General features: G+C 41.5%; 1 protein-coding gene across 7 annotated transcripts in view; it reads right to left on the bottom strand.

Annotated features, from left to right (window-relative positions):
* Positions 1 to 26625, bottom strand: part of LOC133535399 (SLIT-ROBO Rho GTPase-activating protein 3-like) — a 129491-nt gene that overhangs the window by 52513 nt on the left and 50353 nt on the right. For all 7 annotated transcript variants that reach the window (XR_009802214.1, XR_009802216.1, XR_009802215.1 and 4 more), the window contains exon 4: positions 7276 to 7338. Coding sequence is in view for 4 of the 7 variants with exons in the window: in XM_061875216.1 (XP_061731200.1) it covers positions 7276 to 7338 (63 nt within the window). In the remaining 3 variants the exon portion in view is untranslated. The remainder of the gene's footprint in view (positions 1 to 7275; positions 7339 to 26625) is intronic.

Below are 26625 nucleotides of genomic sequence, written 5' to 3'. Positions count from 1 at the left end.
ACATGTCATTTGTAAAGACATGCCGGGCTGACAATAGGATAATGTAAATAACACTGCCAGAGCCGCAATGAGTTTATAGTAGGTGTGTGAATGATCAACAATCAATATTATCGGCAGAAATAGAGGGCCCCAAAATCAAATTTTGCTTAGGGCACCATGGAGGCTTGGGCGGGCACTGTATATATATATAAAATAATCAAACAATAATATAGTATTTATATATAATAAATACATAGAGCTTTACTGTCCCCTTGGGGTTCTGTGCCTCCCTCCTCCAACCATAACATATAGAGACATACTGTAATAACTTGAAGTACATAATGACGAATAAAAACAAACAAACAAAAAAAAATACTAAAAGCTTACCTTTTTTATATTTGCATAGTATCCATCCATCCATCCATTTCCTACCGCGTGTCCCTTTTGGAGTCGCAGGGGGTGCTGGAGCCTATCTTAGCTGCATTCGGGCGTAAGGCGGGGTACACCCTGGGCAAGTCGCCACCTCATCACAGTATTTGCATAGTATGTATATATATATATATATTATTAATGTTGTAAATACAAATATTTATATATCTAGAAAGGGTGGTCCGAAAGAGGTAGGCATTTTTCAGAGGTCTCAAGAAGGTAACAAATGTGCATGTGTCAAAAAATATATAGTGTAATTAAGTATGCAACAATTAATTTGTGAAGTTAAAAAAAGGATGAAAACTTTTAAAATACTTTTTATTTTTCTTAGTTATAGTAGTGGTTGCTGCTCTATTGTGAGTACACTCTTACATAGTCCAGTTTGACTTACATTTTAGTGCTATGTTTGTTTTTCGTTAATAATAATTACGGCTGTCAAATGATTGAGAATTTGATGTGATAAATCACATTTGGTCCATAGTAAACAAATAATTAATCAAACTAATCGCAAATACAAGTTTTTAACTTTAATAAATGTACTTTTATAAAAATGTAAACCCAATATAAGGCTGAACAAATTGTTTGATTTATGCAAATGCTTGTTTATTAAATACTATCCTTTTTAAAAACTCAACACAAAATGGACACACCCAGAGACACATCCACAGACAACTCAGTCTTCCAAGCTAAACTTTTAAATATTTTTTTCTTCTCCATATCTGCTCTCTATTTCTTCCTGACATTCCATCAGCTGGAATGTCGCTTCTTTTCCATTGCTAACATATGGACTGAGGTTCACACAAGGAACAACTGGTGTTGTGACAACTCGTTATTATGGCATCCTTTACAGCCCTAATAATGAAGTGTTGACTGATGCCAGGAAGTAACTAAATTAAGGCTGGGCGATATATACAATATTCTCGATATATCGTGCGTTTGTCTCTGTGCGATATAGAAAATGACTGTATTGTGATATCCGATTATACGTTCTCAGGCAGTTGCTTTTAGCTGCGGGCATTACACTTTAGGCTCTTCTCACTCTTTCTTGTGTCTCATTCTCACAAAGACATAAAACAAGCGCACCTTCTAACATACGTCACATACTGTTGCGCGTGCAGGATCACATGCTCTCTAGCAGCATAAAAGGTAGCAGCATTGTAACGCTAGCTGCGATGCTAGCGGTGCGGTGCGAGTGGAAATAAGAGAGAAAGAAGGTGCGAATCTGGTAACAAATGAAGGAAGAATTCATTCCCTAGAAAAACAGCTCAGGGTCCATCGTCTGGCGGTGGTTTGGCTTCAAGCGGCAAGATGTCGAACAAGTATGTGGCAAAAGGGGTTGTTACAAAAAGTAGCACCACTGCTAATTTGTAGCATGACTTGAAAAGTCACAGGCTAGAGAATGAGGTGTGCCACACCAACAAAATGCCCAAGCAATCATTTCAAGATCAACACTGTATGAAAAAATAGTCAACAACAGAAGGAGATAATGTCCGCAGTAACCTACAACATAGCGAAGGACATACACTATTTCCTATTATGCAGCTCATTTGTATATGAAAGTTATTGAAATATCTTGCGTGAAATCATGCACAAAAGTGCACTTTATTTGTTTTAAACTATTCTAGTGGTGTTTTGTACAAAAAGTGCACTTTAATTTAGTGTTCTTTTGATATGTCATCTTAGTGACATCAGGCACAAAAGTGCACTAATAGCCTGTTTTAAATGGTCTTGGACAATCTTGCACTTTCTGTTTTGAAATGACATGAATGTTTGTGCCACTGCTTAATAACTGTTAAGTAAATACAGTTTTGGTAAATTGACTTAGTTGTGATTTCCCTCTCTGCATGAAAGTTTAAAAAATGAGCATATATTAATGCAGTATGAACAAGAATGTTTTAATGTAGACACATAGAATCATCCTACTGCTGTGATTATATGCATCAAGTGTTAATTCAAGGCTAAGGCAAAAATATCGAGATATATTTTGTGTATCGTGAAATGGCCTAAAAATATCGAGATATTACTAAAATGAGATATCGCTCAGCCCTAAACTAAATCATTCTTTTGAACGGCAGTCTTTTAGTTGGGTGTATTTAATGTGCTTTTATCATCCTGTTGGCTAGTTTTCAATACCCAGAAGAAAAAAACAAAAAGTACCAATCCCTGCTACAGGGTTGTGGATCTTTGGGCAACACATGATTCGATTTGATTACAATCTTGCGGGTAATAATTTGAGTCAGAATCGATTCTCGACACAAAACGATTCTCGATTCAAAATCCATACTTTTTAATCAACATTATGTCCATCCATCCATCCATCCATCCATCCATCCATCATCTTCCGCTTATCCGAGGTCGGGTCGCAGGGGCAGCAGCCTAAGCAGGGAAGCCCAGACTTCCCTCTTTCCAGCCACTTCGTCTAGCTCTTCCCGGGGGATCCCGAGGCGTTCCCAGGCCAGCCGGGAGACATAGTCTTCCCAACGTGTCCTGGGTCTTCCCCGTGGCCTCCTACCAGCTGGACGTGCCCTAAACACCTCCCTAGGGAGGCGTTCGGGTGGCATCCTGACCAGATGCCCGAACCACCTCATCTGGCTCCTCTCGATGTGGAGGAGCAGCGGCTTTACTTGGAGTTCCTCCCAGATGGCAGAGCTTCTCACCCTATCTCTAAGGGAGAGCCCGGCCACCCGGCGGAGGAAACTCATTTCGGCCGCTTGTACCCGTGATCTTATCCTTTCGGTCATGACCCAGAGCTCATGACCATAGGTGAGGATGGGAACGTAGATCGACCGGTAAATTGAGAGCTTTGCCTTCTGGCTCAGCTCTTTCTTCACCACAACGGATCGATACAGCGTCCGCATTACTGAAGACGCCGCACCGATCCGCCTGTCGATCTCACGATCCACTCTTCCCCCACTCGTGAACAAGACTCCTAGGTACTTGAACTCCTCCACTTGGGGCAGGGTCTCCTCCCCAACCCGGAGATGGCACTTATGTGCCAGTTCTATTATTTTTTTTCATAGTGAATGCCGAAAGAGAGAGGTGGTTGAAAGAAAAACAACAAGATGGTGGAAAGAGAGCAGCAGGCCCAGAGAAGATGAGAAAATAGTTGTGTGATCATCTAAAAGTTGAAACAAAGGCATAGTGATAAAATGTTTGCCCTGTGAAATGTAGCTAACATTTCATAATATCATCACATCAATAATGCAACCTTAACAGAAAGCAGCAAAAAAGCAGAAACAAGGTAAAACACTGTTTTGGTAGCTAACAATATACATGTTTGACTTACAAAACGATAATGTTTTATCCAAACATATGTGAGGAAATGTTAGCATCTACAGTTTGTGTTGTACGTTCAAAAACCAAACATCCAATTATTACCTTTTCAAAAGTGTGTGTTCAATTGTTGAATACATTGCAACTCAATGAATCATAATTTATTCAATTAACTTTAAGTTTGGTCCTGTATTTATTATGTATTACCTAGTTCATGTTCATCTGGTTCCACAATTATTTTGTTTTTTGACAAATTCTTTTTTTAATATACCATAATATATGGTGATTTGCACCACTTTTGTTATCAATTGTACACACAAACTTAGTAAATCACCCTCAACACACCCACTAATAGTTCAAATCATTTTATACTTTGTACAAACTATTAAATACTTTTATTTTTAATCTTAGTAGGTCGGGTCCTAACTGTATCGTAAGTCCTAGAACAAGCTGAACAGCAAAATACTTCATAATGATACCAATATTCATTCATCTCAAAGTAAAACTCCCAACATTGAACTGCAAATCTGAAGACATTAAGTTGTAACCGATACTCTGCTTTGACACTCGTTCTCAAGCATGGGTTTCCTAGCAACCCTCGCCTGCAAGTAAGCGGTGCACTAAAGGACGGTGAGATCGATAAATGAGGGAGGAGAGAGTTGCTTACCCCGTGACAGCAAGCAGCTCTCCCTGCTACATGACACCAAATACTACTTGAACCATCAATAACATATCACTTTTGTTTTGCACGGTAATAGTACATACTTTGTCTGCCCTGACTCTACACCACCCACTGAAGTGTTAGTTTCCTTTTAGTTTTGTAATATTACGTGCATTGGTAGAAAGGCATAAATACACATTGCATTAAAGTACTCAAATAATACTAGGTTATAGCTACTTCATGATTTTAGGTTGTGTTTTTTTAACTTTTGTTTCTGTTTTGCTAGCAAACATTTTAGTTTGTTATGTGTGATTATTGGCTGTTACCAAATTATAGGAAAAGTGGGACATACAAAACCCAGGGTATTTCCGTTTTAAAGTGTCTGCTTGCAATTTGCTCAAAGTTACATTATTTAGAGCAAAAAATATATAACAAAAATTAAGACTACCACCAGCAAGCTCATAATACCATTGGTGCTTTGACAGAGCATATTTTAAAAAACATTTTTTATCCATCCATCCATCCATCTAATTTCTACCGCTTATTCCCTTTGGGGTCGCGGGTGGTGCTGGTGCCTATCTCAGCTACAATCCGGCAGAAGGCGGTGTACACCCTGGACAAATCGCCACTTCATCGCAGGGCCAACACAGATAGACAGACAACATTCACACTCACATTCACACACTAGGGCTGTTATGCCTGTTAATCTGGGTTTATGTTTGATCATGTTATGTTTTGTTTTTGGACTCCTGCTTCCCGTTTTTGCACTTCCTGGGTTTGTTGGTTTCCTTAGTTACTCATTAGTTTCCACCTGGTCTCCATGTCACCCCCCTGCCCTCAGCCCCACACCTGTTTCTGTCACGTGTGGATCGCATTTTAATGCGGGAATCGTTCCTCCAACGCAAACATAGACACTGCGGAAAACAACGTATAGGTAAGAATGATTTAATAACAAAAACACTGGTGCAAAAACAGACGAAATAAACAAAAGAACAGCGAGCCGAACGCACGGAAAGCTAATGCTAACACTATTAGCACACAGACTGGAACAAGAAACATACGTGATGGTTGCTTACCGCAAACAAAGGACCAAGACCGACTGACGGGAGAAAGCAGGCTTGAATAAGAAAGTAATTAACAAAAACAGGTGTGCGCCTGGAACCTGCGGCAGGTGAAATTAATAAGTTACCATGGTGACCACACAAACAAGGAAGTGCAACCAGGAACTATCCATCCATTTTCTACCGCTTATTCCCTTTTGGGGTCGCGGGGGGCGCTGGCGCCTATCTCAGCTACAATCGGGCGGAAGGCGGGGTATGTGGCTGACAACACTTAAACACAAAAATAATTATCGACTATTATCAAGTCAGACTGATAATAGGGATCAATAAAGTACTTTTTATTCTATTCTATAACATTAAAATAGCTGAGATAACGCTGCAATGAGGCGAGATTATCCGCACTGTGCTGTAGGTGGGTTATAGTTGTCAGAAAAATTGTGTGTAAATTATCAAAAAACTTTCAACTCTCTGAGTTTACAATGAACAGATGACAGCTGTCTTGGTTGCACCAAGCAAACTTTTGGAAGATTCTGCTGTGTACGTTGGAATGAGACGGGAGGGGTTATCTATTGTCCTCAAACACCTGCCAAAGCTGAATCCAGGACAAGCCCAAGCCTGAGGCATCTTCTTCTTTTGTCTTCAATGTGAACAAAAACAATGACTGTTTACATACTCCCCATTTCTGTTGTAACATGTGTTGTTGCGTAAACATTGAATATCTAAATAAAAGAGGAGATGTAAACCGTTTTCGTTGGATTATGGTGCAGGACTGTACAGAGGGTACAGTGGCCATGTCTCTCCTCAGATCTGAGTCTAAATTGAATTCTGTCTGTTTGATTCCTTGCCTTTTGTCTTGTTTAATAGATGTCAGTGTTTGAACCTGACAATAGTGAACACATTAAGCTTTGCTTTTCTCTTACCCGTGCTCTAAGCCATTTGTCAACTTCCCTTGAGCTCATGTAAACAAACATGGCGTCGATCGTGAGGGACTTCTCCACTGTCTCAGAGGAAGACATTTCACGTGTTATTTGCACCCAATGTTTTGAAAACATTCAACAGGGAGAAAAAAAGGACATAAAGTCCAACACCTTATCAACCAACTGGAAGGTCAGCATCTCACTGATTGAAACATTTATTTCAGTTTAGGTAAAACTGCCTCAATTCCAGCAATTGACTTAATGGTCCTCATCCAAAGAGACATAAATAATAAATGGATTCTACTTATATATAGCGCTTTTCTACTTTCAAGGTACTCAAAGCGCTTGGAAACTATTTCCACATTCACACACATATTCACACACTGATGGCAGGAACTGCCATGCAAGCCCCTAAACACGACCCATCAGGAGCAAGGGTGAAGTGTCTTGCCCGAGGACAAAATGGACGTGACGAGGACGGCGGAAGCTGGCGTACAACCTGGAACCCTTAAGTTGCCTTTACCATCCAGCCGAGCCATGCCGCAGCTGTGTTCTGTTTCCCACACTAACCTGCTCTGCAAGTAGGCATGTGATGTGCACGCGAAGGCTATGTGAGCATGAGTATCCCAGCCAACAGATGTGTCCCACGCTCAGCTGCTGAACAATCGCTGCCGCACTCCTTTTACCCCAGGGAGGATTTCGCAATGCATGAATGAGAATGTCTTTGGGAGGAGTTAGAAGCCAAAGTGCTGATCAGGCAGAACGTGTGTGTGGTGTGTGTGTGTCGGTGTGTGAGTGAGCGTGCGTGCGTGCGTGCGTGTGCGCAGTGTCAGGCCAGCCAGCTGTTTCACAAGTTTTGTGGGCTGACAACAGGATGAGTACTTGGCAGCTAAAACACATGCAAGGTGAAGCAGACAACCTGCTTTAAAATAGAATGTTTTAAAATTGGACTCACCGTGTAAAGTTCATTGGTGACCTTGACCAGTTCCTCGTGCATCTGCACCCCAATGTCTTTGCTCTGCAAAGGATATTGGTTGACATTAGGATCATCACAATCCCAGAAATTTGGTAGTCGATACCTATGTATTTCCACGATTTTCCAAACATATTCCTTACCAGGGTGAAAATAATAAACTTTTAAATTGACTACTTTTTTGACACGTGTTTAGAAGTGTCAAGCATTTAGAGTAAGTAAGCAACAACACAATTTCAACATCAATATCAGCTGCCAGGAGATAATTATTCATAAACGATGTGTATGAAGGTTCACATTCATCCAGGTTGTAGCTGTTTCTGAGAGTTTTCATACTTTAAATATGTTTCATAAATAAATAAATATTAATAAATAAGTTAATGATGCAGAGTTATAAAATATTATTAGAAAATGTGTGATTGTAAAATATCCTGAGCAAAATGTAAATGTATTGTGTTAATTGTGTTGCAAAGCGGAACAATTGTTGTGATGTTGCGAACACACGGACCGTAAACAAAGTAGAACATGCAATAGGGGAGGGTGCTTGAGCACGTTGTCTTCAGCTCCTCAAAAGATTTGAGTGTATTCGATAATTTGTGTAAAACTTCAAGCAAGTGATCATTAGAACCTCTTTTCGTTACAAGCAGCCAACGAGGTATTGTATATTTTGTAATGTAATTTATTTCCAAGTGTTTATTGATGTAAATTCAAAGACTGATGTACTGTATTGTACTGCATTTGTAAGTTCTCACGGCGTTGGTGTTGGCGTTGGTGTGGAGGCGTGTCGGCGTGGATGGTGTATACAGCAAGAAGGAGTCAACAAACGCCCGTTTTACAAAAAAGAACTTCCCTGTGTTGCCGTGTATCGAAAGGAGCTACAGTGAGAACTCGTCTGCCTTCGCGGGTAGAAGAGACACGGGATCATACATGCATGAGAGCAACGGAGATTAACCTGTCTGTCAATCAAGTCGAGTTTCAGGGCGTGTCTAAAGAGCCCCGCCAAAGCCGAGTGGTGGGAGAAGAGGCGTGCTTCTGGAATTCACAAGGACTCAGGTTTATCACTTTGCAAACGGTGCTTTGTATGAATGTTTAAAATCACTTGCTGACATTGTTTTACTGTATGTGTTTAACTGCAAATTATTAGTCAAACCGTAAAATAGGAAGACTTTAAAGGTTTCTAACAGCGCATAATTCAACAAGAAGAGTGTGTAGTTTCAGTTTATTCCACCAGGTGTCTCAGGCATTTTATGAGTTAAACCAAGATTTGCAAGTGTCTGTAATTAAGACAGGTATATGCTATAAGGCATTTTTGAGTTTGACCAAGATTGGTGAATTTCCTGTTAATTAAGCAAAGTCCATTTTAGGGTAACTAAATAGGCTTACTGGTAATTTAATTTCATAAAATATAAATTAAAAAAGAAAAAAAAAATGGCCTGCATTTTAATTAAAAATAGGCCCAAGTAACTTCTTCTTTATTAATAACTGTTTGCACAAATTTGTAGGAAGCATTCACAACATTAACAAGAGAGAAAACAATATTCAAGTATAAAAAGTAGTCTACATACTGTAGGTATTTCAAATTATTAGCCTACTACCAAATTAAATTAACCCTTCTTTGCCTAAAACATTGTCAATTGACAAGCCCCATATTATCTCAATATGTCTGACACAAACTCAAAGATTACAGGACAGCACACAAACTCATTAGCTCAGCCTGAGGTTAATGCCCTAGCTGCAGAAGGAGAAGACACTGTGCGAAGAAGCGGAGAAACTTGAACCTTGACGAAAAAAGGGAAAGGACTTCAAGAAGAAAAATTGAAAGGCATGCATCGCAGATACAAACTTGCATATGAGAAATGGAAATATAATGCAAAAGTAGCCAAAGAGTTGATGAGTGATGAAATCTCAGAGGAAGAATTAAACAAGTCGATGGATCATCTACAAGCAACATGTGCAGATGTGAAGGCAGTATATGAGGAATTTCGTCAAATGCAAGCTCCTGATGCAGAAGTGCGACGTAAAGTGGATGCATGTGTATCAATGTCTGAATTCATGATTAAAAGAGCACAACAACTCATTGACGGGGATGCTGCATTGAATGAAGAACAGTGGCCAGATGTCGGCTCCATTCTAAATTCATCAAGTCCATCATTAAAGTCTCTATACCTTCGTTCGGAACACAACACTCACTTAAGTAACCTTTCGGTCAAAAGAGATGATGCTGTGGCCGAAGCAGCTGCGGCCAAAGAGGTTTTGTCAGTGTTACAAGAGCAAGACAATGAAGTCACTGAACTTCAAACACTGGAGGCTGAAGAAAAGCTACGTGCTGCACAATTTGAGGCTGAATCTCTAGCCAGACAACAGGTAATGCAAAATCAACTACGAAAGCTTGAGCGCTTAGAGGAAGTCAAGAAGTTGAATGCAGCTAAGGCCCGAGTCAAGGTGTACGACGAACTCGGTGACAAATCTGAAGTCATTAGTTTACTACATAACATCAAACAACCCAATAAGACACAAACCCTCAATGCATCAAGTCCTCCTTTCATTCCTCAACAAGCTCAAGTGCCAAGTCATAATCCCAGTCATCCCAACATTCAATCAGTCCCACAAGTTCCACCAAATTTGCAGGTGCAAAGTCCTGATTTAGCAACTGCTCTCGCTGAAGCCATGAGTGCCAATCGTCTCCCAACACCTGAACCTACAGTATTCACGGGAGATCCTATAAAACACAACGACTGGAAATTGTCATTTCAGATACTGATTGACAGGAAAGGCATTCCAAAAAATGAAAAACTCTACTACTTGAGAAAGTATCTAAGTGGTGCTGCAAAGAAGGCTGTTGAAGGACTCTTCTTGATCGTCACAGAGGCAGCATATGACACTGCATGGAAGCTGCTAGAGAAGCGCTTTGGAGACCCTTACGTAATTGGGAAGTCCTTCAGAGATAAGCTGCATGCGTGGCCAAGAGTAAACTCCAAAGATGGATGCGAACTGAGATAACTAGCAGATTTTCTCCAGAGCTGTGAGGCTGCAATACCTCATATCAAGACATCAGAGATTCTCAATGACTGCACTGAAAGTCAGAAGATCTGGACAAAGCTCCCAGACTGGCTTGTGTCCAGATGGAACCGTAAAGCATTGGAAACCAGAGAAGCGAAAGCTGAATATCCTTCTTTCAAAGAGTTGGTGAACTTCTTATCAAAGGAAGCTGATCTGGCATGTGACCCCATATCCTCTGTACAAGCACTCAAGAATTTACAGAATGAGAAACCAAGACAGACAAGAACTGAAACCATAAAGGCAAAAACGTTGTCAACAAATACAACACAGAACACTGTCTCTTGTGTCTTCTGCAAGAAGTTTGGACACCAGCTGGAGAAGTGTAGAAAGTTTGCTGAAAAGACAATCCCAGATCGCATCAAGTTTGTACAAGAAGAGAAACTTTGCTTTGGCTGTCTAAAGACCGGTCATCACTCTAGAAGCTGTGAGGACAAAAGTAAGTGCGATACCTGTCGAAGAAGACATCCAACATGCTTGCATGATGACAACTTTCAAAAAGGTTCTTCATCAAACAAAGTGGAGAGTGATTCAAATAAAGCACGAGGAACAGAGCAAATCCCTGCAACTGCAACAGCAACTACCAATAGAGTTGCCCAAGGCAATCAAGGCTCACATACATCCTCAATAGTACCCGTCTGGGTCTCTTCCACAAAACAGCCTGAGCATGAGATCCTAACATATGCGTTGCTGGATACGCAGAGTGACACAACATTCATCCTGGACCAAGTTGCTCAAAGGCTCAACACAAAGAAGTAGAATGTCTGTCTAAGGCTTTCCACAATGTCATCAGTCTCTACAGTCATACCCTGTCAAAAATTGTCTAACCTGCAAGTGAGAGGATACGACTTAGAAAAAATGATCTCACTACCACCTCTCTTCTCACGTGAATTCATTCCTGCTGAGGTCGCACATTCCCACCACAGAGACAGCCCAAAAATGGCCTCATCTTGAACAATTGGTCCACAAAATTCCTCCACCATTGGAGTGCTAAGTTGGCCTACTAATAGGCTATAACTGCCATCAAGCTCTTCTTCCCAGAGAAATTCTATGCGGAGAAGAAGGCAATCCATATGGTCAGCGAACCGACCTTGGATGGAGCATTGTTGGCTGTTCCAAGCCAGTAGCTGAGTTAGAAGACGCAATTGGTGTGAGCCATAGGGTCATTGTAAGACAAGTGACTCCTGCCGCGCAACCTCTAAGTCGACTTAAAGATGAAGTGCACTTTGTTTGCAGAAATCAGGTCAAATAGCTAAGTCCTTTAGAAATCATTAAGGTGCTCGAAATGGATTTCAGAGACCACTCAACAGACAACAATCCAGTATCTCAAGAAGATCTTCTCTTCATGTCACAAGTGAAAGAGGGGATAAGACAGAAAGAAGATGGACACTATGAGCTACCATTACCGTTCAAGAAAGACAAACCCAGTCTTCCAAGTAACGAAAGATGTGCGGCTAACAGATTAGCAGCACTGGAGAGACGACTAAGAAATTAATAAGCATTACTGTGAAGATTATGTCAATTTCATGAATGACATCATCACTAGTGGAGATGCTGTCAAGGTCACACAGTCTGAACTCCACAAGCAACCAGCATGGTATATTCCGCACCATGGAGTCTACCACCCCCACAAACCAGGGAAGATACGTGTAGTCTTTGACTGTTCTCCACGTTTTCAAGACACATCGCTCAATGATCACCTCTTAACTGGACCAGACCTGACGAACACCTTGGTTGGTGTGCTGATCCGATTCAGGAAGGGCCCAATCGCCATAATGTGTGACATTGAGAAGATGTTCCACCAATTTCACGTCGTAAAGGAACACCAGGACTACTTGAGGTTCCTCTGGTGGGACGAAGGAGATATGAACTCTAAACCCTCAGTGTATAGGATGCGTGTGCACTTGTTTGGTGCAGCTTCGTCACCTGGCTGCTCCAACTTTGCTCTCAAACACCTCGCGGAACAAGGCCGTGGACGCTACACTGAAGAGGCAATAAGGTTCATCCAAAGAAGCTTTTATGTTGACGATGGCCTAACAAGCGTTTGCACACCTACAGAGGCAATCAGCCTGATAGAAAAGTCAAGAGCCCTATGCAAAACGGAAAAACCTGAGACTACACAGGTTTGTGTCTAACAGTAAGGATGTCGTCAACTCAGTGCCACCAACGGAATGCACCCAAATCAAAGATCAAGACATTGCACTAGGAGAACACATCGAATGAGCCCTCGGTGTCCAGTGGTGTGTTGAATCAGACAAATTTCAATTCAGAATTATTGTTAAGGACAAACCACTTACTAGAAGAGGAGTGCTCTCAACTATTGCCTCTGTCTTCGACCCACTTGGCTTTGTGGCGCCATTTATACTGCTCGGTAAGCAGATTCTCCAGACACTGTGCAGCGAGAAGGTAACCTGGGACGAAACTCTTCCAGAACACGTAACCTGGGACGAAACTCTTCCAGAACACGTCTGCCCACTGTGGGAGTCATGGCTGAGAGACTTACCTGAATTGGCATCCATGAGAATCCAAAGAAGCTACTTACCTGACAAGTTTGGAAAGACCTTACAATACGAACTGCATAACTTTTCAGACGCGAGTTGCATAGGGTATGGTGCCTGCTCATACCTTCAGCTCATAAGTGAAACTGGGCAGGTCAGCTGTTCACTCGTCATGGGAAAGGCAAGGGTTGCCCCCACAAAACTGACCACAATCTCAAGACTCGAGCTATCATCTGCAGTAACATCTGTGCGCAATGGTGATTCCATCAAAAGAGAACTTGAGATTGAAGCACTACACGAATATTACTGGACCGACTCCAAAGTAGTTTTAGGCTATGTGAACAATGATGCCAAGAGATTCCATACATTCGTTGCGAACCGCATACGGCGAATCAAATCCAGTACCAACCCTGCACAATGGCACTATGTCAATTCTGAAGACAACCCAGCAGACATTGCGTCTAGAGGAGCCAGTGCAGGCCAATTGAAGGACTCATGTTGGTTGAAGGGACCAGACTTCCTTTGGCAACCAAGTCTGTCAGTCAAAGAAGCAATAATAGAAGTGGATGACGCTGACCCAGAACTGCGGAAAGCTCATGTCCATACCGTCAAGGCCGAAACCACAAACCCATTGATCAGCCGTCTAAGCAAGTTCTCAGATTGGTCAAGAGCTCTGAAAGCTGTCGCCAGACTGAAGAAATGTGTCAGGAGACGTAGTGGAAGTCAAGTAGGGACAGACCAAACTACAAACCTTGAAGACAGACGTGAAGCAGAGTTCTTCATCATCAAGCTCACACAAGAGGAAGCCTTTGCTGATGAGATAAACAAACTCAAATGCAATGGAGCTGAAAAACTCGTCAAACGCAACAAGCTCTACCGGCTCAATGCTTACCTTGAGGCAAACAATATACTCAGGATGGGAGGACGGTTGTCGCAGTCATCCCTTCATCATGACGTGAAGCACCCTGCAATATTGCCAAGGAAATCACGTGTCAGACCTAATTGTGAAATATCACCATGAGCGTGTACACCACCAAGAAAGAGGGATGACAATGAATGAGATACGCGCAAATGGAATATGGATTCTTGGATGCGGAAGTATTGTGTCCTCACACATTTACAAGTGCGTCCCATGCAGAAGGTACAGGAGAACCACAGAAGTTCAACAAATGGCAGATCTCCCAAAAGAAAGAACTCTGACAAGCCCTCCATTTACCTACTGCGGGCTCGACTGTTTTGGTCCATTTCTTGTAAAGGAAGGAAGAAAATAACTTAAAAGATATGGATTGATCTTCACCTGCTTATGTTCTAGAGCAGTGCATATAGAGACCCTAGACAACATGACCACTGATGCGTTCATAAACGCTCTCAGAACATTCATCGCAATCAGAGGCCCCGTACGACAACTGAGGTGTGATCAGGGAACAAATTTTATGGGCGCTAGAAGAGAATTTGCAGAGGTACTCAAGGGCATAGATCAAGAGCGCCAAAGAGCAGTTGGTTGTGAGTTCATTGTGAACATCCCATCAGCAAGTCATATGGGTGGAGTCTGGGAGCGTCAAATTCGGATGATTAGAAGCATCCTGACGACCATGCTTGACAAGTGGGCTAACAGACTTGACACCACAAGCTTGAAGACGCTCATGTATGAAACAATGGCCATTATCAACAGCCGACCTTTGAGTGTTAATCTTCATGACCCAACAGCTCCAGAGCCTCTTACACCAAACCATATTCTCACCATGAAATCTGCAGTAATACTGCCACCACCGGGCCAGTTCTGTAAAGAGGATTTGTATTTGCACAAGAGATGGAGAAAAGTGCAGTTCTTGGCGAATGAATTCTGGCAAAGATGGAAGCGAGAATATCTGCTGAACCAACAACAGCGACAGAAATGGCACAGCCCATCAAGGAACTCACAAGTGAACGACATTGTGATTTTAAAGGACGAGTGTAGCCCAAGAAATGAATGGAAGCTCGCAAGAGTGGTCGAAGCTCAGCCTGGAAGAGATGGCATGGTGCGCAAGCTGAAACTGGTGCTCAGTGAGACTACTGTTGACAAGGACAAACCTCACACACGACTGATTCATCTAGAAAGACCTATTCATAAAATAGTAACATTAGTAGAAGCCAATTAAAACGCACACATACAAATGCTTGAAACTGGTTTTGATAAAAGGGAAAAAATCCCACATTTTAGGCCAATGAGTGATTTGGTGGGAGTGTAGCTGTTTCTGAGAGTTTTCATACTTTAAATATGTTTGATAAATAAATAAATATTAATAAATAAGTTAATGATGCAGAGTTATAAAATATTATTAGAAAATGTGTGATTGTAAAATATCCTGAGCAAAATGTATATGTATTGTGTTAATTGTGTTGCAAAGCGGAACAATTGTTGTGATGTTGCGAACACACGGACCGTAAACAAAGTAGAAAATGCAAGAGGGGAGGGTGCTTGAGCACGTTGTCTTCAGCTCCTCAAAAGATTTGAGTGTATTCGATAATTTGTGTAAAACTTTAAGCAAGTGATCCTTAGAACCTCTTTTCGTTACAAGCAGCCAACGAGGTATTGTATATTTTGTAATGTAATTTATTTCCAAGTGTTTATTGATGTAAATTCAAAGACTGATGTACTGTATTGTACTGCATTTGTAAGTTCTCACGGCGTTGGTGTTGGCGTTGGTGTGGAGGCGTGTCGGCGTGGATGGTGTATACAGCAAGAAGGAGTCAACAAACGCCCGTTTTACAAAAAAGAACTTCCCTGTGTTGCCGTGTATCGAAAGGAGCTACAGTGAGAACTCGTCTGCCTTCGCGGGTAGAAGAGACACGGGATCATACATGCATGAGAGCAACGGAGATTAACCTGTCTGTCAATCAAGTCGAGTTTCAGGGCGTGTCTAAAGAGCCCCGCCAAAGCCGAGTGGTGGGAGAAGAGGCGTGCTTCTGGAATTCACAAGGACTCAGGTTTATCACTTTGCAAACGGTGCTTTGTATGAATGTTTAAAATCACTTGCTGACATTGTTTTACTGTATGTGTTTAACTGCAAATTATTAGTCAAACCGTAAAATAGGAAGACTTTAAAGGTTTCTAACAGCGCATAATTCAACAAGAAGAGTGTGTAGTTTCAGTTTATTCCACCAGGTGTCTCAGGCATTTTATGAGTTAAACCAAGATTTGCAAGTGTCTGTAATTAAGACAGGTATATGCTATAAGGCATTTTTGAGTTTGACCAAGATTGGTGAATTTCCTGTTAATTAAGCAAAGTCCATTTTAGGGTAACTAAATAGGCTTACTGGTAATTTAATTTCATAAAATATAAATTAAAAAAGAAAAAAAAAATGGCCTGCATTTTAATTAAAAATAGGCCCAAGTAACTTCTTCTTTATTAATAACTGTTTGCACAAATTTGTAGGAAGCATTCACAACATTAACAAGAGAGAAAACAATATTCAAGTATAAAAAGTAGTCTACATACTGTAGGTATTTCAAATTATTAGCCTACTACCAAATTAAATTAACCCTTCTTTGCCTAAAACATTGTCAATTGACAAGCCCCATATTATCTCAATATGTCTGACACAAACTCAAAGATTACAGGACAGCACACAAACTCATTAGCTCAGCCTGAGGTTAATGCCCTAGCTGCAGAAGGAGAAGACACTGTGCGAAGAAGCGGAGAAACTTGAACCTTGACGAAAAAAGGGAAAGGACTTCAAGAAGAAAAATTGAAAGGCATGCATCGCAGATACAAACTTGCATATGAGAAATGGAAATATAATGCAAAAGTAGCCAAAGAGTTGATGAGTGATGAAATCTCAGAGGAAGAATTAAACAAGTCGATGGATCATCTACAAGCAACATGTGCAGATGTGAAGGCAGTATATGAGGAATTTCGTCAAATGCAAGCTCCTGATGCAGAAGTGCGACGTAAAGTGGATGCATGTGTATCAATGTCTGAATTCATGATTAAAAGAGCACAACAACTCATTGACGGGGATGCTGCATTGAATGAAGAACAGTGGCCAGATGTCGGCTCCATTCTAAATTCATCAAGTCCATCATTAAAGTCTCTATACCTTCGTTCGGAACACAACACTCACTTAAGTAACCTTTCGGTCAAAAGAGATGATGCTGTGGCCGAAGCAGCTGCGGCCAAAGAGGTTTTGTCAGTGTTACAAGAGCAAGACAATGAAGTCACTGAACTTCAAACACTGGAGGCTGAAGAAAAGCTACGTGCTGCACAATTTGAGGCTGAATCTCTAGCCAGACAACAGGTAATGCAAAATCAACTACGAAAGCTTGAGCGCTTAGAGGAAGTCAAGAAGTTGAATGCAGCTAAGGCCCGAGTCAAGGTGTACGACGAACTCGGTGACAAATCTGAAGTCATTAGTTTACTACATAACATCAAACAACCCAATAAGACACAAACCCTCAATGCATCAAGTCCTCCTTTCATTCCTCAACAAGCTCAAGTGCCAAGTCATAATCCCAGTCATCCCAACATTCAATCAGTCCCACAAGTTCCACCAAATTTGCAGGTGCAAAGTCCTGATTTAGCAACTGCTCTCGCTGAAGCCATGAGTGCCAATCGTCTCCCAACACCTGAACCTACAGTATTCACGGGAGATCCTATAAAACACAACGACTGGAAATTGTCATTTCAGATACTGATTGACAGGAAAGGCATTCCAAAAAATGAAAAACTCTACTACTTGAGAAAGTATCTAAGTGGTGCTGCAAAGAAGGCTGTTGAAGGACTCTTCTTGATCGTCACAGAGGCAGCATATGACACTGCATGGAAGCTGCTAGAGAAGCGCTTTGGAGACCCTTACGTAATTGGGAAGTCCTTCAGAGATAAGCTGCATGCGTGGCCAAGAGTAAACTCCAAAGATGGATGCGAACTGAGATAACTAGCAGATTTTCTCCAGAGCTGTGAGGCTGCAATACCTCATATCAAGACATCAGAGATTCTCAATGACTGCACTGAAAGTCAGAAGATCTGGACAAAGCTCCCAGACTGGCTTGTGTCCAGATGGAACCGTAAAGCATTGGAAACCAGAGAAGCGAAAGCTGAATATCCTTCTTTCAAAGAGTTGGTGAACTTCTTATCAAAGGAAGCTGATCTGGCATGTGACCCCATATCCTCTGTACAAGCACTCAAGAATTTACAGAATGAGAAACCAAGACAGACAAGAACTGAAACCATAAAGGCAAAAACGTTGTCAACAAATACAACACAGAACACTGTCTCTTGTGTCTTCTGCAAGAAGTTTGGACACCAGCTGGAGAAGTGTAGAAAGTTTGCTGAAAAGACAATCCCAGATCGCATCAAGTTTGTACAAGAAGAGAAACTTTGCTTTGGCTGTCTAAAGACCGGTCATCACTCTAGAAGCTGTGAGGACAAAAGTAAGTGCGATACCTGTCGAAGAAGACATCCAACATGCTTGCATGATGACAACTTTCAAAAAGGTTCTTCATCAAACAAAGTGGAGAGTGATTCAAATAAAGCACGAGGAACAGAGCAAATCCCTGCAACTGCAACAGCAACTACCAATAGAGTTGCCCAAGGCAATCAAGGCTCACATACATCCTCAATAGTACCCGTCTGGGTCTCTTCCACAAAACAGCCTGAGCATGAGATCCTAACATATGCGTTGCTGGATACGCAGAGTGACACAACATTCATCCTGGACCAAGTTGCTCAAAGGCTCAACACAAAGAAGTAGAATGTCTGTCTAAGGCTTTCCACAATGTCATCAGTCTCTACAGTCATACCCTGTCAAAAATTGTCTAACCTGCAAGTGAGAGGATACGACTTAGAAAAAATGATCTCACTACCACCTCTCTTCTCACGTGAATTCATTCCTGCTGAGGTCGCACATTCCCACCACAGAGACAGCCCAAAAATGGCCTCATCTTGAACAATTGGTCCACAAAATTCCTCCACCATTGGAGTGCTAAGTTGGCCTACTAATAGGCTATAACTGCCATCAAGCTCTTCTTCCCAGAGAAATTCTATGCGGAGAAGAAGGCAATCCATATGGTCAGCGAACCGACCTTGGATGGAGCATTGTTGGCTGTTCCAAGCCAGTAGCTGAGTTAGAAGACGCAATTGGTGTGAGCCATAGGGTCATTGTAAGACAAGTGACTCCTGCCGCGCAACCTCTAAGTCGACTTAAAGATGAAGTGCACTTTGTTTGCAGAAATCAGGTCAAATAGCTAAGTCCTTTAGAAATCATTAAGGTGCTCGAAATGGATTTCAGAGACCACTCAACAGACAACAATCCAGTATCTCAAGAAGATCTTCTCTTCATGTCACAAGTGAAAGAGGGGATAAGACAGAAAGAAGATGGACACTATGAGCTACCATTACCGTTCAAGAAAGACAAACCCAGTCTTCCAAGTAACGAAAGATGTGCGGCTAACAGATTAGCAGCACTGGAGAGACGACTAAGAAATTAATAAGCATTACTGTGAAGATTATGTCAATTTCATGAATGACATCATCACTAGTGGAGATGCTGTCAAGGTCACACAGTCTGAACTCCACAAGCAACCAGCATGGTATATTCCGCACCATGGAGTCTACCACCCCCACAAACCAGGGAAGATACGTGTAGTCTTTGACTGTTCTGCACGTTTTCAAGACACATCGCTCAATGATCACCTCTTAACTGGACCAGACCTGACGAACACCTTGGTTGGTGTGCTGATCCGATTCAGGAAGGGCCCAATCGCCATAATGTGTGACATTGAGAAGATGTTCCACCAATTTCACGTCGTAAAGGAACACCAGGACTACTTGAGGTTCCTCTGGTGGGACGAAGGAGATATGAACTCTAAACCCTCAGTGTATAGGATGCGTGTGCACTTGTTTGGTGCAGCTTCGTCACCTGGCTGCTCCAACTTTGCTCTCAAACACCTCGCGGAACAAGGCCGTGGACGCTACACTGAAGAGGCAATAAGGTTCATCCAAAGAAGCTTTTATGTTGACGATGGCCTAACAAGCGTTTGCACACCTACAGAGGCAATCAGCCTGATAGAAGAGTCAAGAGCCCTATGCAAAACGGAAAAACCTGAGACTACACAGGTTTGTGTCTAACAGTAAGGATGTCGTCAACTCAGTGCCACCAACGGAATGCACCCAAATCAAAGATCAAGACATTGCACTAGGAGAACACATCGAATGAGCCCTCGGTGTCCAGTGGTGTGTTGAATCAGACAAATTTCAATTCAGAATTATTGTTAAGGACAAACCACTTACTAGAAGAGGAGTGCTCTCAACTATTGCCTCTGTCTTCGACCCACTTGGCTTTGTGGCGCCATTTATACTGCTCGGTAAGCAGATTCTCCAGACACTGTGCAGCGAGAAGGTAACCTGGGACGAAACTCTTCCAGAACACGTAACCTGGGACGAAACTCTTCCAGAACACGTCTGCCCACTGTGGGAGTCATGGCTGAGAGACTTACCTGAATTGGCATCCATGAGAATCCAAAGAAGCTACTTACCTGACAAGTTTGGAAAGACCTTACAATACGAACTGCATAACTTTTCAGACGCGAGTTGCATAGGGTATGGTGCCTGCTCATACCTTCAGCTCATAAGTGAAACTGGGCAGGTCAGCTGTTCACTCGTCATGGGAAAGGCAAGGGTTGCCCCCACAAAACTGACCACAATCTCAAGACTCGAGCTATCATCTGCAGTAACATCTGTGCGCAATGGTGATTCCATCAAAAGAGAACTTGAGATTGAAGCACTACACGAATATTACTGGACCGACTCCAAAGTAGTTTTAGGCTATGTGAACAATGATGCCAAGAGATTCCATACATTCGTTGCGAACCGCATACGGCGAATCAAATCCAGTACCAACCCTGCACAATGGCACTATGTCAATTCTGAAGACAACCCAGCAGACATTGCGTCTAGAGGAGCCAGTGCAGGCCAATTGAAGGACTCATGTTGGTTGAAGGGACCAGACTTCCTTTGGCAACCAAGTCTGTCAGTCAAAGAAGCAATAATAGAAGTGGATGACGCTGACCCAGAACTGCGGAAAGCTCATGTCCATACCGTCAAGGCCGAAACCACAAACCCATTGATCAGCCGTCTAAGCAAGTTCTCAGATTGGTCAAGAGCTCTGAAAGCTGTCGCCAGACTGAAGAAATGTGTCAGGAGACGTAGTGGAAGTCAAGTAGGGACAGACCAAACTACAAACCTTGAAGACAGACGTGAAGCAGAGTTCTTCATCATCAAGCTCACACAAGAGGAAGCCTTTGCTGATGAGATAAACAAACTCAAATGCAATGGAGCTGAAAAACTCGTCAAACGCAACAAGCTCTACCGGCTCAATGCTTACCTTGAGGCAAACAATATACTCAGGATGGGAGGACGGTTGTCGCAGTCATCCCTTCATCATGACGTGAAGCACCCTGCAATATTGCCAAGGAAATCACGTGTCAGACCTAATTGTGAAATATCACCATGAGCGTGTACACCACCAAGAAAGAGGGATGACAATGAATGAGATACGCGCAAATGGAATATGGATTCTTGGATGCGGAAGTATTGTGTCCTCACACATTTACAAGTGCGTCCCATGCAGAAGGTACAGGAGAACCACAGAAGTTCAACAAATGGCAGATCTCCCAAAAGAAAGAACTCTGACAAGCCCTCCATTTACCTACTGCGGGCTCGACTGTTTTGGTCCATTTCTTGTAAAGGAAGGAAGAAAATAACTTAAAAGATATGGATTGATCTTCACCTGCTTATGTTCTAGAGCAGTGCATATAGAGACCCTAGACAACATGACCACTGATGCGTTCATAAACGCTCTCAGAACATTCATCGCAATCAGAGGCCCCGTACGACAACTGAGGTGTGATCAGGGAACAAATTTTATGGGCGCTAGAAGAGAATTTGCAGAGGTACTCAAGGGCATAGATCAAGAGCGCCAAAGAGCAGTTGGTTGTGAGTTCATTGTGAACATCCCATCAGCAAGTCATATGGGTGGAGTCTGGGAGCGTCAAATTCGGATGATTAGAAGCATCCTGACGACCATGCTTGACAAGTGGGCTAACAGACTTGACACCACAAGCTTGAAGACGCTCATGTATGAAACAATGGCCATTATCAACAGCCGACCTTTGAGTGTTAATCTTCATGACCCAACAGCTCCAGAGCCTCTTACACCAAACCATATTCTCACCATGAAATCTGCAGTAATACTGCCACCACCGGGCCAGTTCTGTAAAGAGGATTTGTATTTGCACAAGAGATGGAGAAAAGTGCAGTTCTTGGCGAATGAATTCTGGCAAAGATGGAAGCGAGAATATCTGCTGAACCAACAACAGCGACAGAAATGGCACAGCCCATCAAGGAACTCACAAGTGAACGACATTGTGATTTTAAAGGACGAGTGTAGCCCAAGAAATGAATGGAAGCTCGCAAGAGTGGTCGAAGCTCAGCCTGGAAGAGATGGCATGGTGCGCAAGCTGAAACTGGTGCTCAGTGAGACTACTGTTGACAAGGACAAACCTCACACACGACTGATTCATCTAGAAAGACCTATTCATAAAATAGTAACATTAGTAGAAGCCAATTAAAACGCACACATACAAATGCTTGAAACTGGTTTTGATAAAAGGGAAAAAATCCCACATTTTAGGCCAATGAGTGATTTGGTGGGAGTGTAGCTGTTTCTGAGAGTTTTCATACTTTAAATATGTTTGATAAATAAATAAATATTAATAAATAAGTTAATGATGCAGAGTTATAAAATATTATTAGAAAATGTGTGATTGTAAAATATCCTGAGCAAAATGTATATGTATTGTGTTAATTGTGTTGCAAAGCGGAACAATTGTTGTGATGTTGCGAACACACGGACCGTAAACAAAGTAGAAAATGCAAGAGGGGAGGGTGCTTGAGCACGTTGTCTTCAGCTCCTCAAAAGATTTGAGTGTATTCGATAATTTGTGTAAAACTTTAAGCAAGTGATCCTTAGAACCTCTTTTCGTTACAAGCAGCCAACGAGGTATTGTATATTTTGTAATTTAATTTATTTCCAAGTGTTTATTGATGTAAATTCAAAGACTGATGTACTGTATTGTACTGCATTTGTAAGTTCTCACGGCGTTGGTGTTGGCGTTGGTGTGGAGGCGTGTCGGCGTGGATGGTGTATACAGCAAGAAGGAGTCAACAAACGCCCGTTTTACAAAAAAGAACTTCCCTGTGTTGCCGTGTATCGAAAGGAGCTACACAGGTCATTGTCATCTCAGAGCATTCAATCGATCGCAACTGCACTGCTTGGTTTGTCTCGGAAGACGTTTCGCCGCACATCTAAGTAGGCTTCATCAGTTCGTGGTCATAGACTTTACACTACTCGGACGAGGGGCGAAACGTCTTCCAAGACAAACCAAGCAGTCGAGTCATTGAATCAGTCAAGCGATCGATTGAATGCCCTGAGATACTGTATATACAACAGAACAAAACTGTGCTTATAATATGATCATAAATAATAACAATAGTCAACTATTTTACATCGTAAAAAGAACAGCAGTGACGTGGAGCCTCAAAATACACAAAACAAACAATATTGTCATTAATATCTTTTTTCAGTATGGTGGTCGTGTGAAATCTTCATTCAGTTCAGTCTAGTTCAGTTTCAGTTTATTTCGAACATGCATACGATACAATGTAATGCATCACGTATTTCCAGTTGTTTCATTACAGCACGTCCGAAAAAGAGTAGGAAGAACCTGAGCTTATTTAATCCTACCCCTTTACATACCATAGTAATTTTATCCCATTTCCTTGTTCTCTGTAACCGAACAGTGAACAAATATTAAATCAATAAAATACCATAGTAAGTAAACAAATGTTAAATACATAAATAATCATTATCTCAAAAAAAAGGGTTCAAAATGTTCATCATAATTATTGTTCTGTGTATTTTGTAAACACTTGTAGATTGAACAGTCTCTTAAACTGAATTATATTGGTGCTTTGTTTGATTTCTTTGCTTAACCCATTCCATAATTTGATTCCACATACAGATATCCTAAAAGATTTAAGTGTTGTACGGGCATACAAAAGTTTTAAATTAAATTTTCCTCTAAGGTTATATTTCTCCTCTTTTGTTGAAAAGAACTGTTTTACATTCTTGGGTAGCAGGTTACAGTTTGCTTTGTACACAATTTTAGCTGGTTGCAAATGCACTACACTGTTGAATTTCAATATTTGTGATTCAATAAATAAAGTGTTAGTAAGTTCTCTATATAAAACATTATGTATTATTTTAATTGATCTTTTTTGTAACACCGTTCGTGAATGAAGTTCACTTTTGTAGTTGTTTCCCCATATTTTTACACAATAATTCTTGCTGCATTATGTCGTATATTTTTTACATGAGATTTTACATGTTATAATTACTAAAATAGGCTAATAAAAATTATTTAAAAAATGTTTAAAGGACAAATAATTGTGTTTTTATTTATTAGCAGTATCAACATTTCAACCTCTTCACATTACATTATATTTTTAAATATATTTGTTTTTATTTCTCCAATGTGCCATTAAAAGAGGTGTATTTAGCAAATGACCCCCAGGCCACACTATACCTTCCTGGATAAAATCAGGAAAGCAGTGGTGTTCAAAGTGTTGCCAAAACAAGAGAAGAGTGTCTCTCAGCTGTGTGTAGCATTTACGGAAGTGATAACCATTGGCTTGCACACTTTTGGAGCTTTTCTGCACGCTGTGGTAGTAATGCACACTCTCTGGGCTTGTGGTGGCGGATCTACACCTTCACGTGTGACCATTTGTATTTGATTATTGAATAAATGCAAGCTACACCTCTCTTTCACTTTTAATATGGGTTTCTAATGGCTAAATATAGTGACAAAGTGGCTGAAGTGCATCATAAATCAATTCTGCTACGTCTTATTCTCTGGCAAAGCAGGCGCTTATGAGGTGTGTTGTTACTCCATACCTACAGTTATGCTACACTCACTCACTTCCATTAGCATTTGTTTATGAGCAAGGGGCCAAACGGAAGCACCAACTCAACATTTGTTAATGACTTTCATGAATAAATAAAGATATACAAACACTGGATCATTTTTTTTTTTTAAAGAAATCAGGTATTTTTCTTTAGCCGAGACTCAGTGCTCACACTCTGAGAATCGATGGAGTTTGTTTAGGAAAAATGTTGTACAGTGTTCTGTACTGACAATACTGGAAAAGTAGGTATGAATATCTTTTTTAGATGTTGGTATCACCTTAGTATTGAAGTATCGATATACGTATGACAACACCAGTGGACATTAGACACATAAACAAACTTGTCTTTAAAAAAGTGCAAAGTATGAAGTAGGGTTGTACAATACACCGTATAGTACCGCGATAGTAATGGATCATTTTCTGTACTATATCGCCTCTGAAAAGTACCGGTCCCCCACCCCCTGTCGTCACATTATTAAGTCCATTAGTGCTAAATATTATAAACGTATCTCTTTCCTCTGGCACTGTTCCCCTAGCATTAAAAAAATCGGTTATTCATCCTCTCCTTAAAAGACCTAACCTCGATCCTGACCTCATGGTAAACTACCGACCGGTGCCTCACCTTCCCTTTATTTCGAAAATCCTCAGAAAATTTGTTGCAGAGCAGCTAAATGAACACTGAGCGTCTAACAATCTATGTAAAACCTTTCAATCCAGTTTCAGGGCAAATCACTCTACGGAGATAGCCCTCGCAAAAATGACTAATGATCTATTGCTAACGATGGATTCTGATGAGTCATATATGTTGCTGCTCGTCGATCTTAGCGCTGCTGTCGATACCGTCAATCATAATATTTTATTAGAGCGTATCAAAACACGAATTAGTATGTCAGACTTAGCCCTGTCTTGGTTTAACTCTACAAAATGCGGCTGCTAGACTTTTGACAAGAACAAGAACGTTTAATCATATTACGCCTATACTGGCTCACCTGCACTGGCTTCCTGTACACTTAAGATGTGACTTTAAGGTTTTACTACTTACGTATAAAGACTACACGGTCTAGCTCCAGACTATCTTGACGATTGTATTATAAATGGGTTGTACTTGTATAGCGCTTTTCTACCTTCAAGGTACTCAAAGCGCTTTGACACTACTTCCACATTTACCCATTCACACACACATTCACACACTGATGGAGGGAGCTGCCATGCAAGGCGCCAACCAGCACCCATCAGGAGCAAGGGTGAAGTGTCTTGCTCAGGACACAACGGACATGACGAGGTTGGTACTAGGTGGGATTTGAACCAGGGACCCTCGGGTTGCACACGGCAACTCTCCGACTGCGCCACGCCGTCCCCATATTGTACCATATGTTCCGGCAAGAAATCTGCGTTCAAAGGACTCCCGCTTATTAGTGATTCCCAGAGCCCAAAAGAAAGTCTGCGGGCTATAGAGCGTTTTCCATTCGGACTTCAGTAGTCTGGAATGCCCTCCCGGTAACAGTTCGAGATGCTACCTCATTTTGGCTTGAATCTAACGATAAAGGTGAAGTTATAAGACTGAAAATCCCTCAGGAAGAGGTGCTTTAAGATATGGCTAGCTAGCTAGAGCCTAATGTTCGGCCGCTGTCGGCAGTGTTTTAGCTAATTTTTAAATGGCGACAAATAAAGTACGTTTCTTACAAGAATCATCCCTGGAGGAAGAGGATTAGCTAAACATGCTTCACTACACATGTACCGTAGCTCACTGGCGTCTAAATGTAAACAAATGCCAT

Source organism: Nerophis ophidion, linkage group LG16, assembly GCF_033978795.1.
Source record: "Nerophis ophidion isolate RoL-2023_Sa linkage group LG16, RoL_Noph_v1.0, whole genome shotgun sequence".
In the NCBI taxonomy this organism is placed as follows: Eukaryota; Metazoa; Chordata; class Actinopteri; order Syngnathiformes; family Syngnathidae; genus Nerophis; species Nerophis ophidion.
This window is presented reverse-complemented; position numbering and strand designations above follow the sequence as displayed.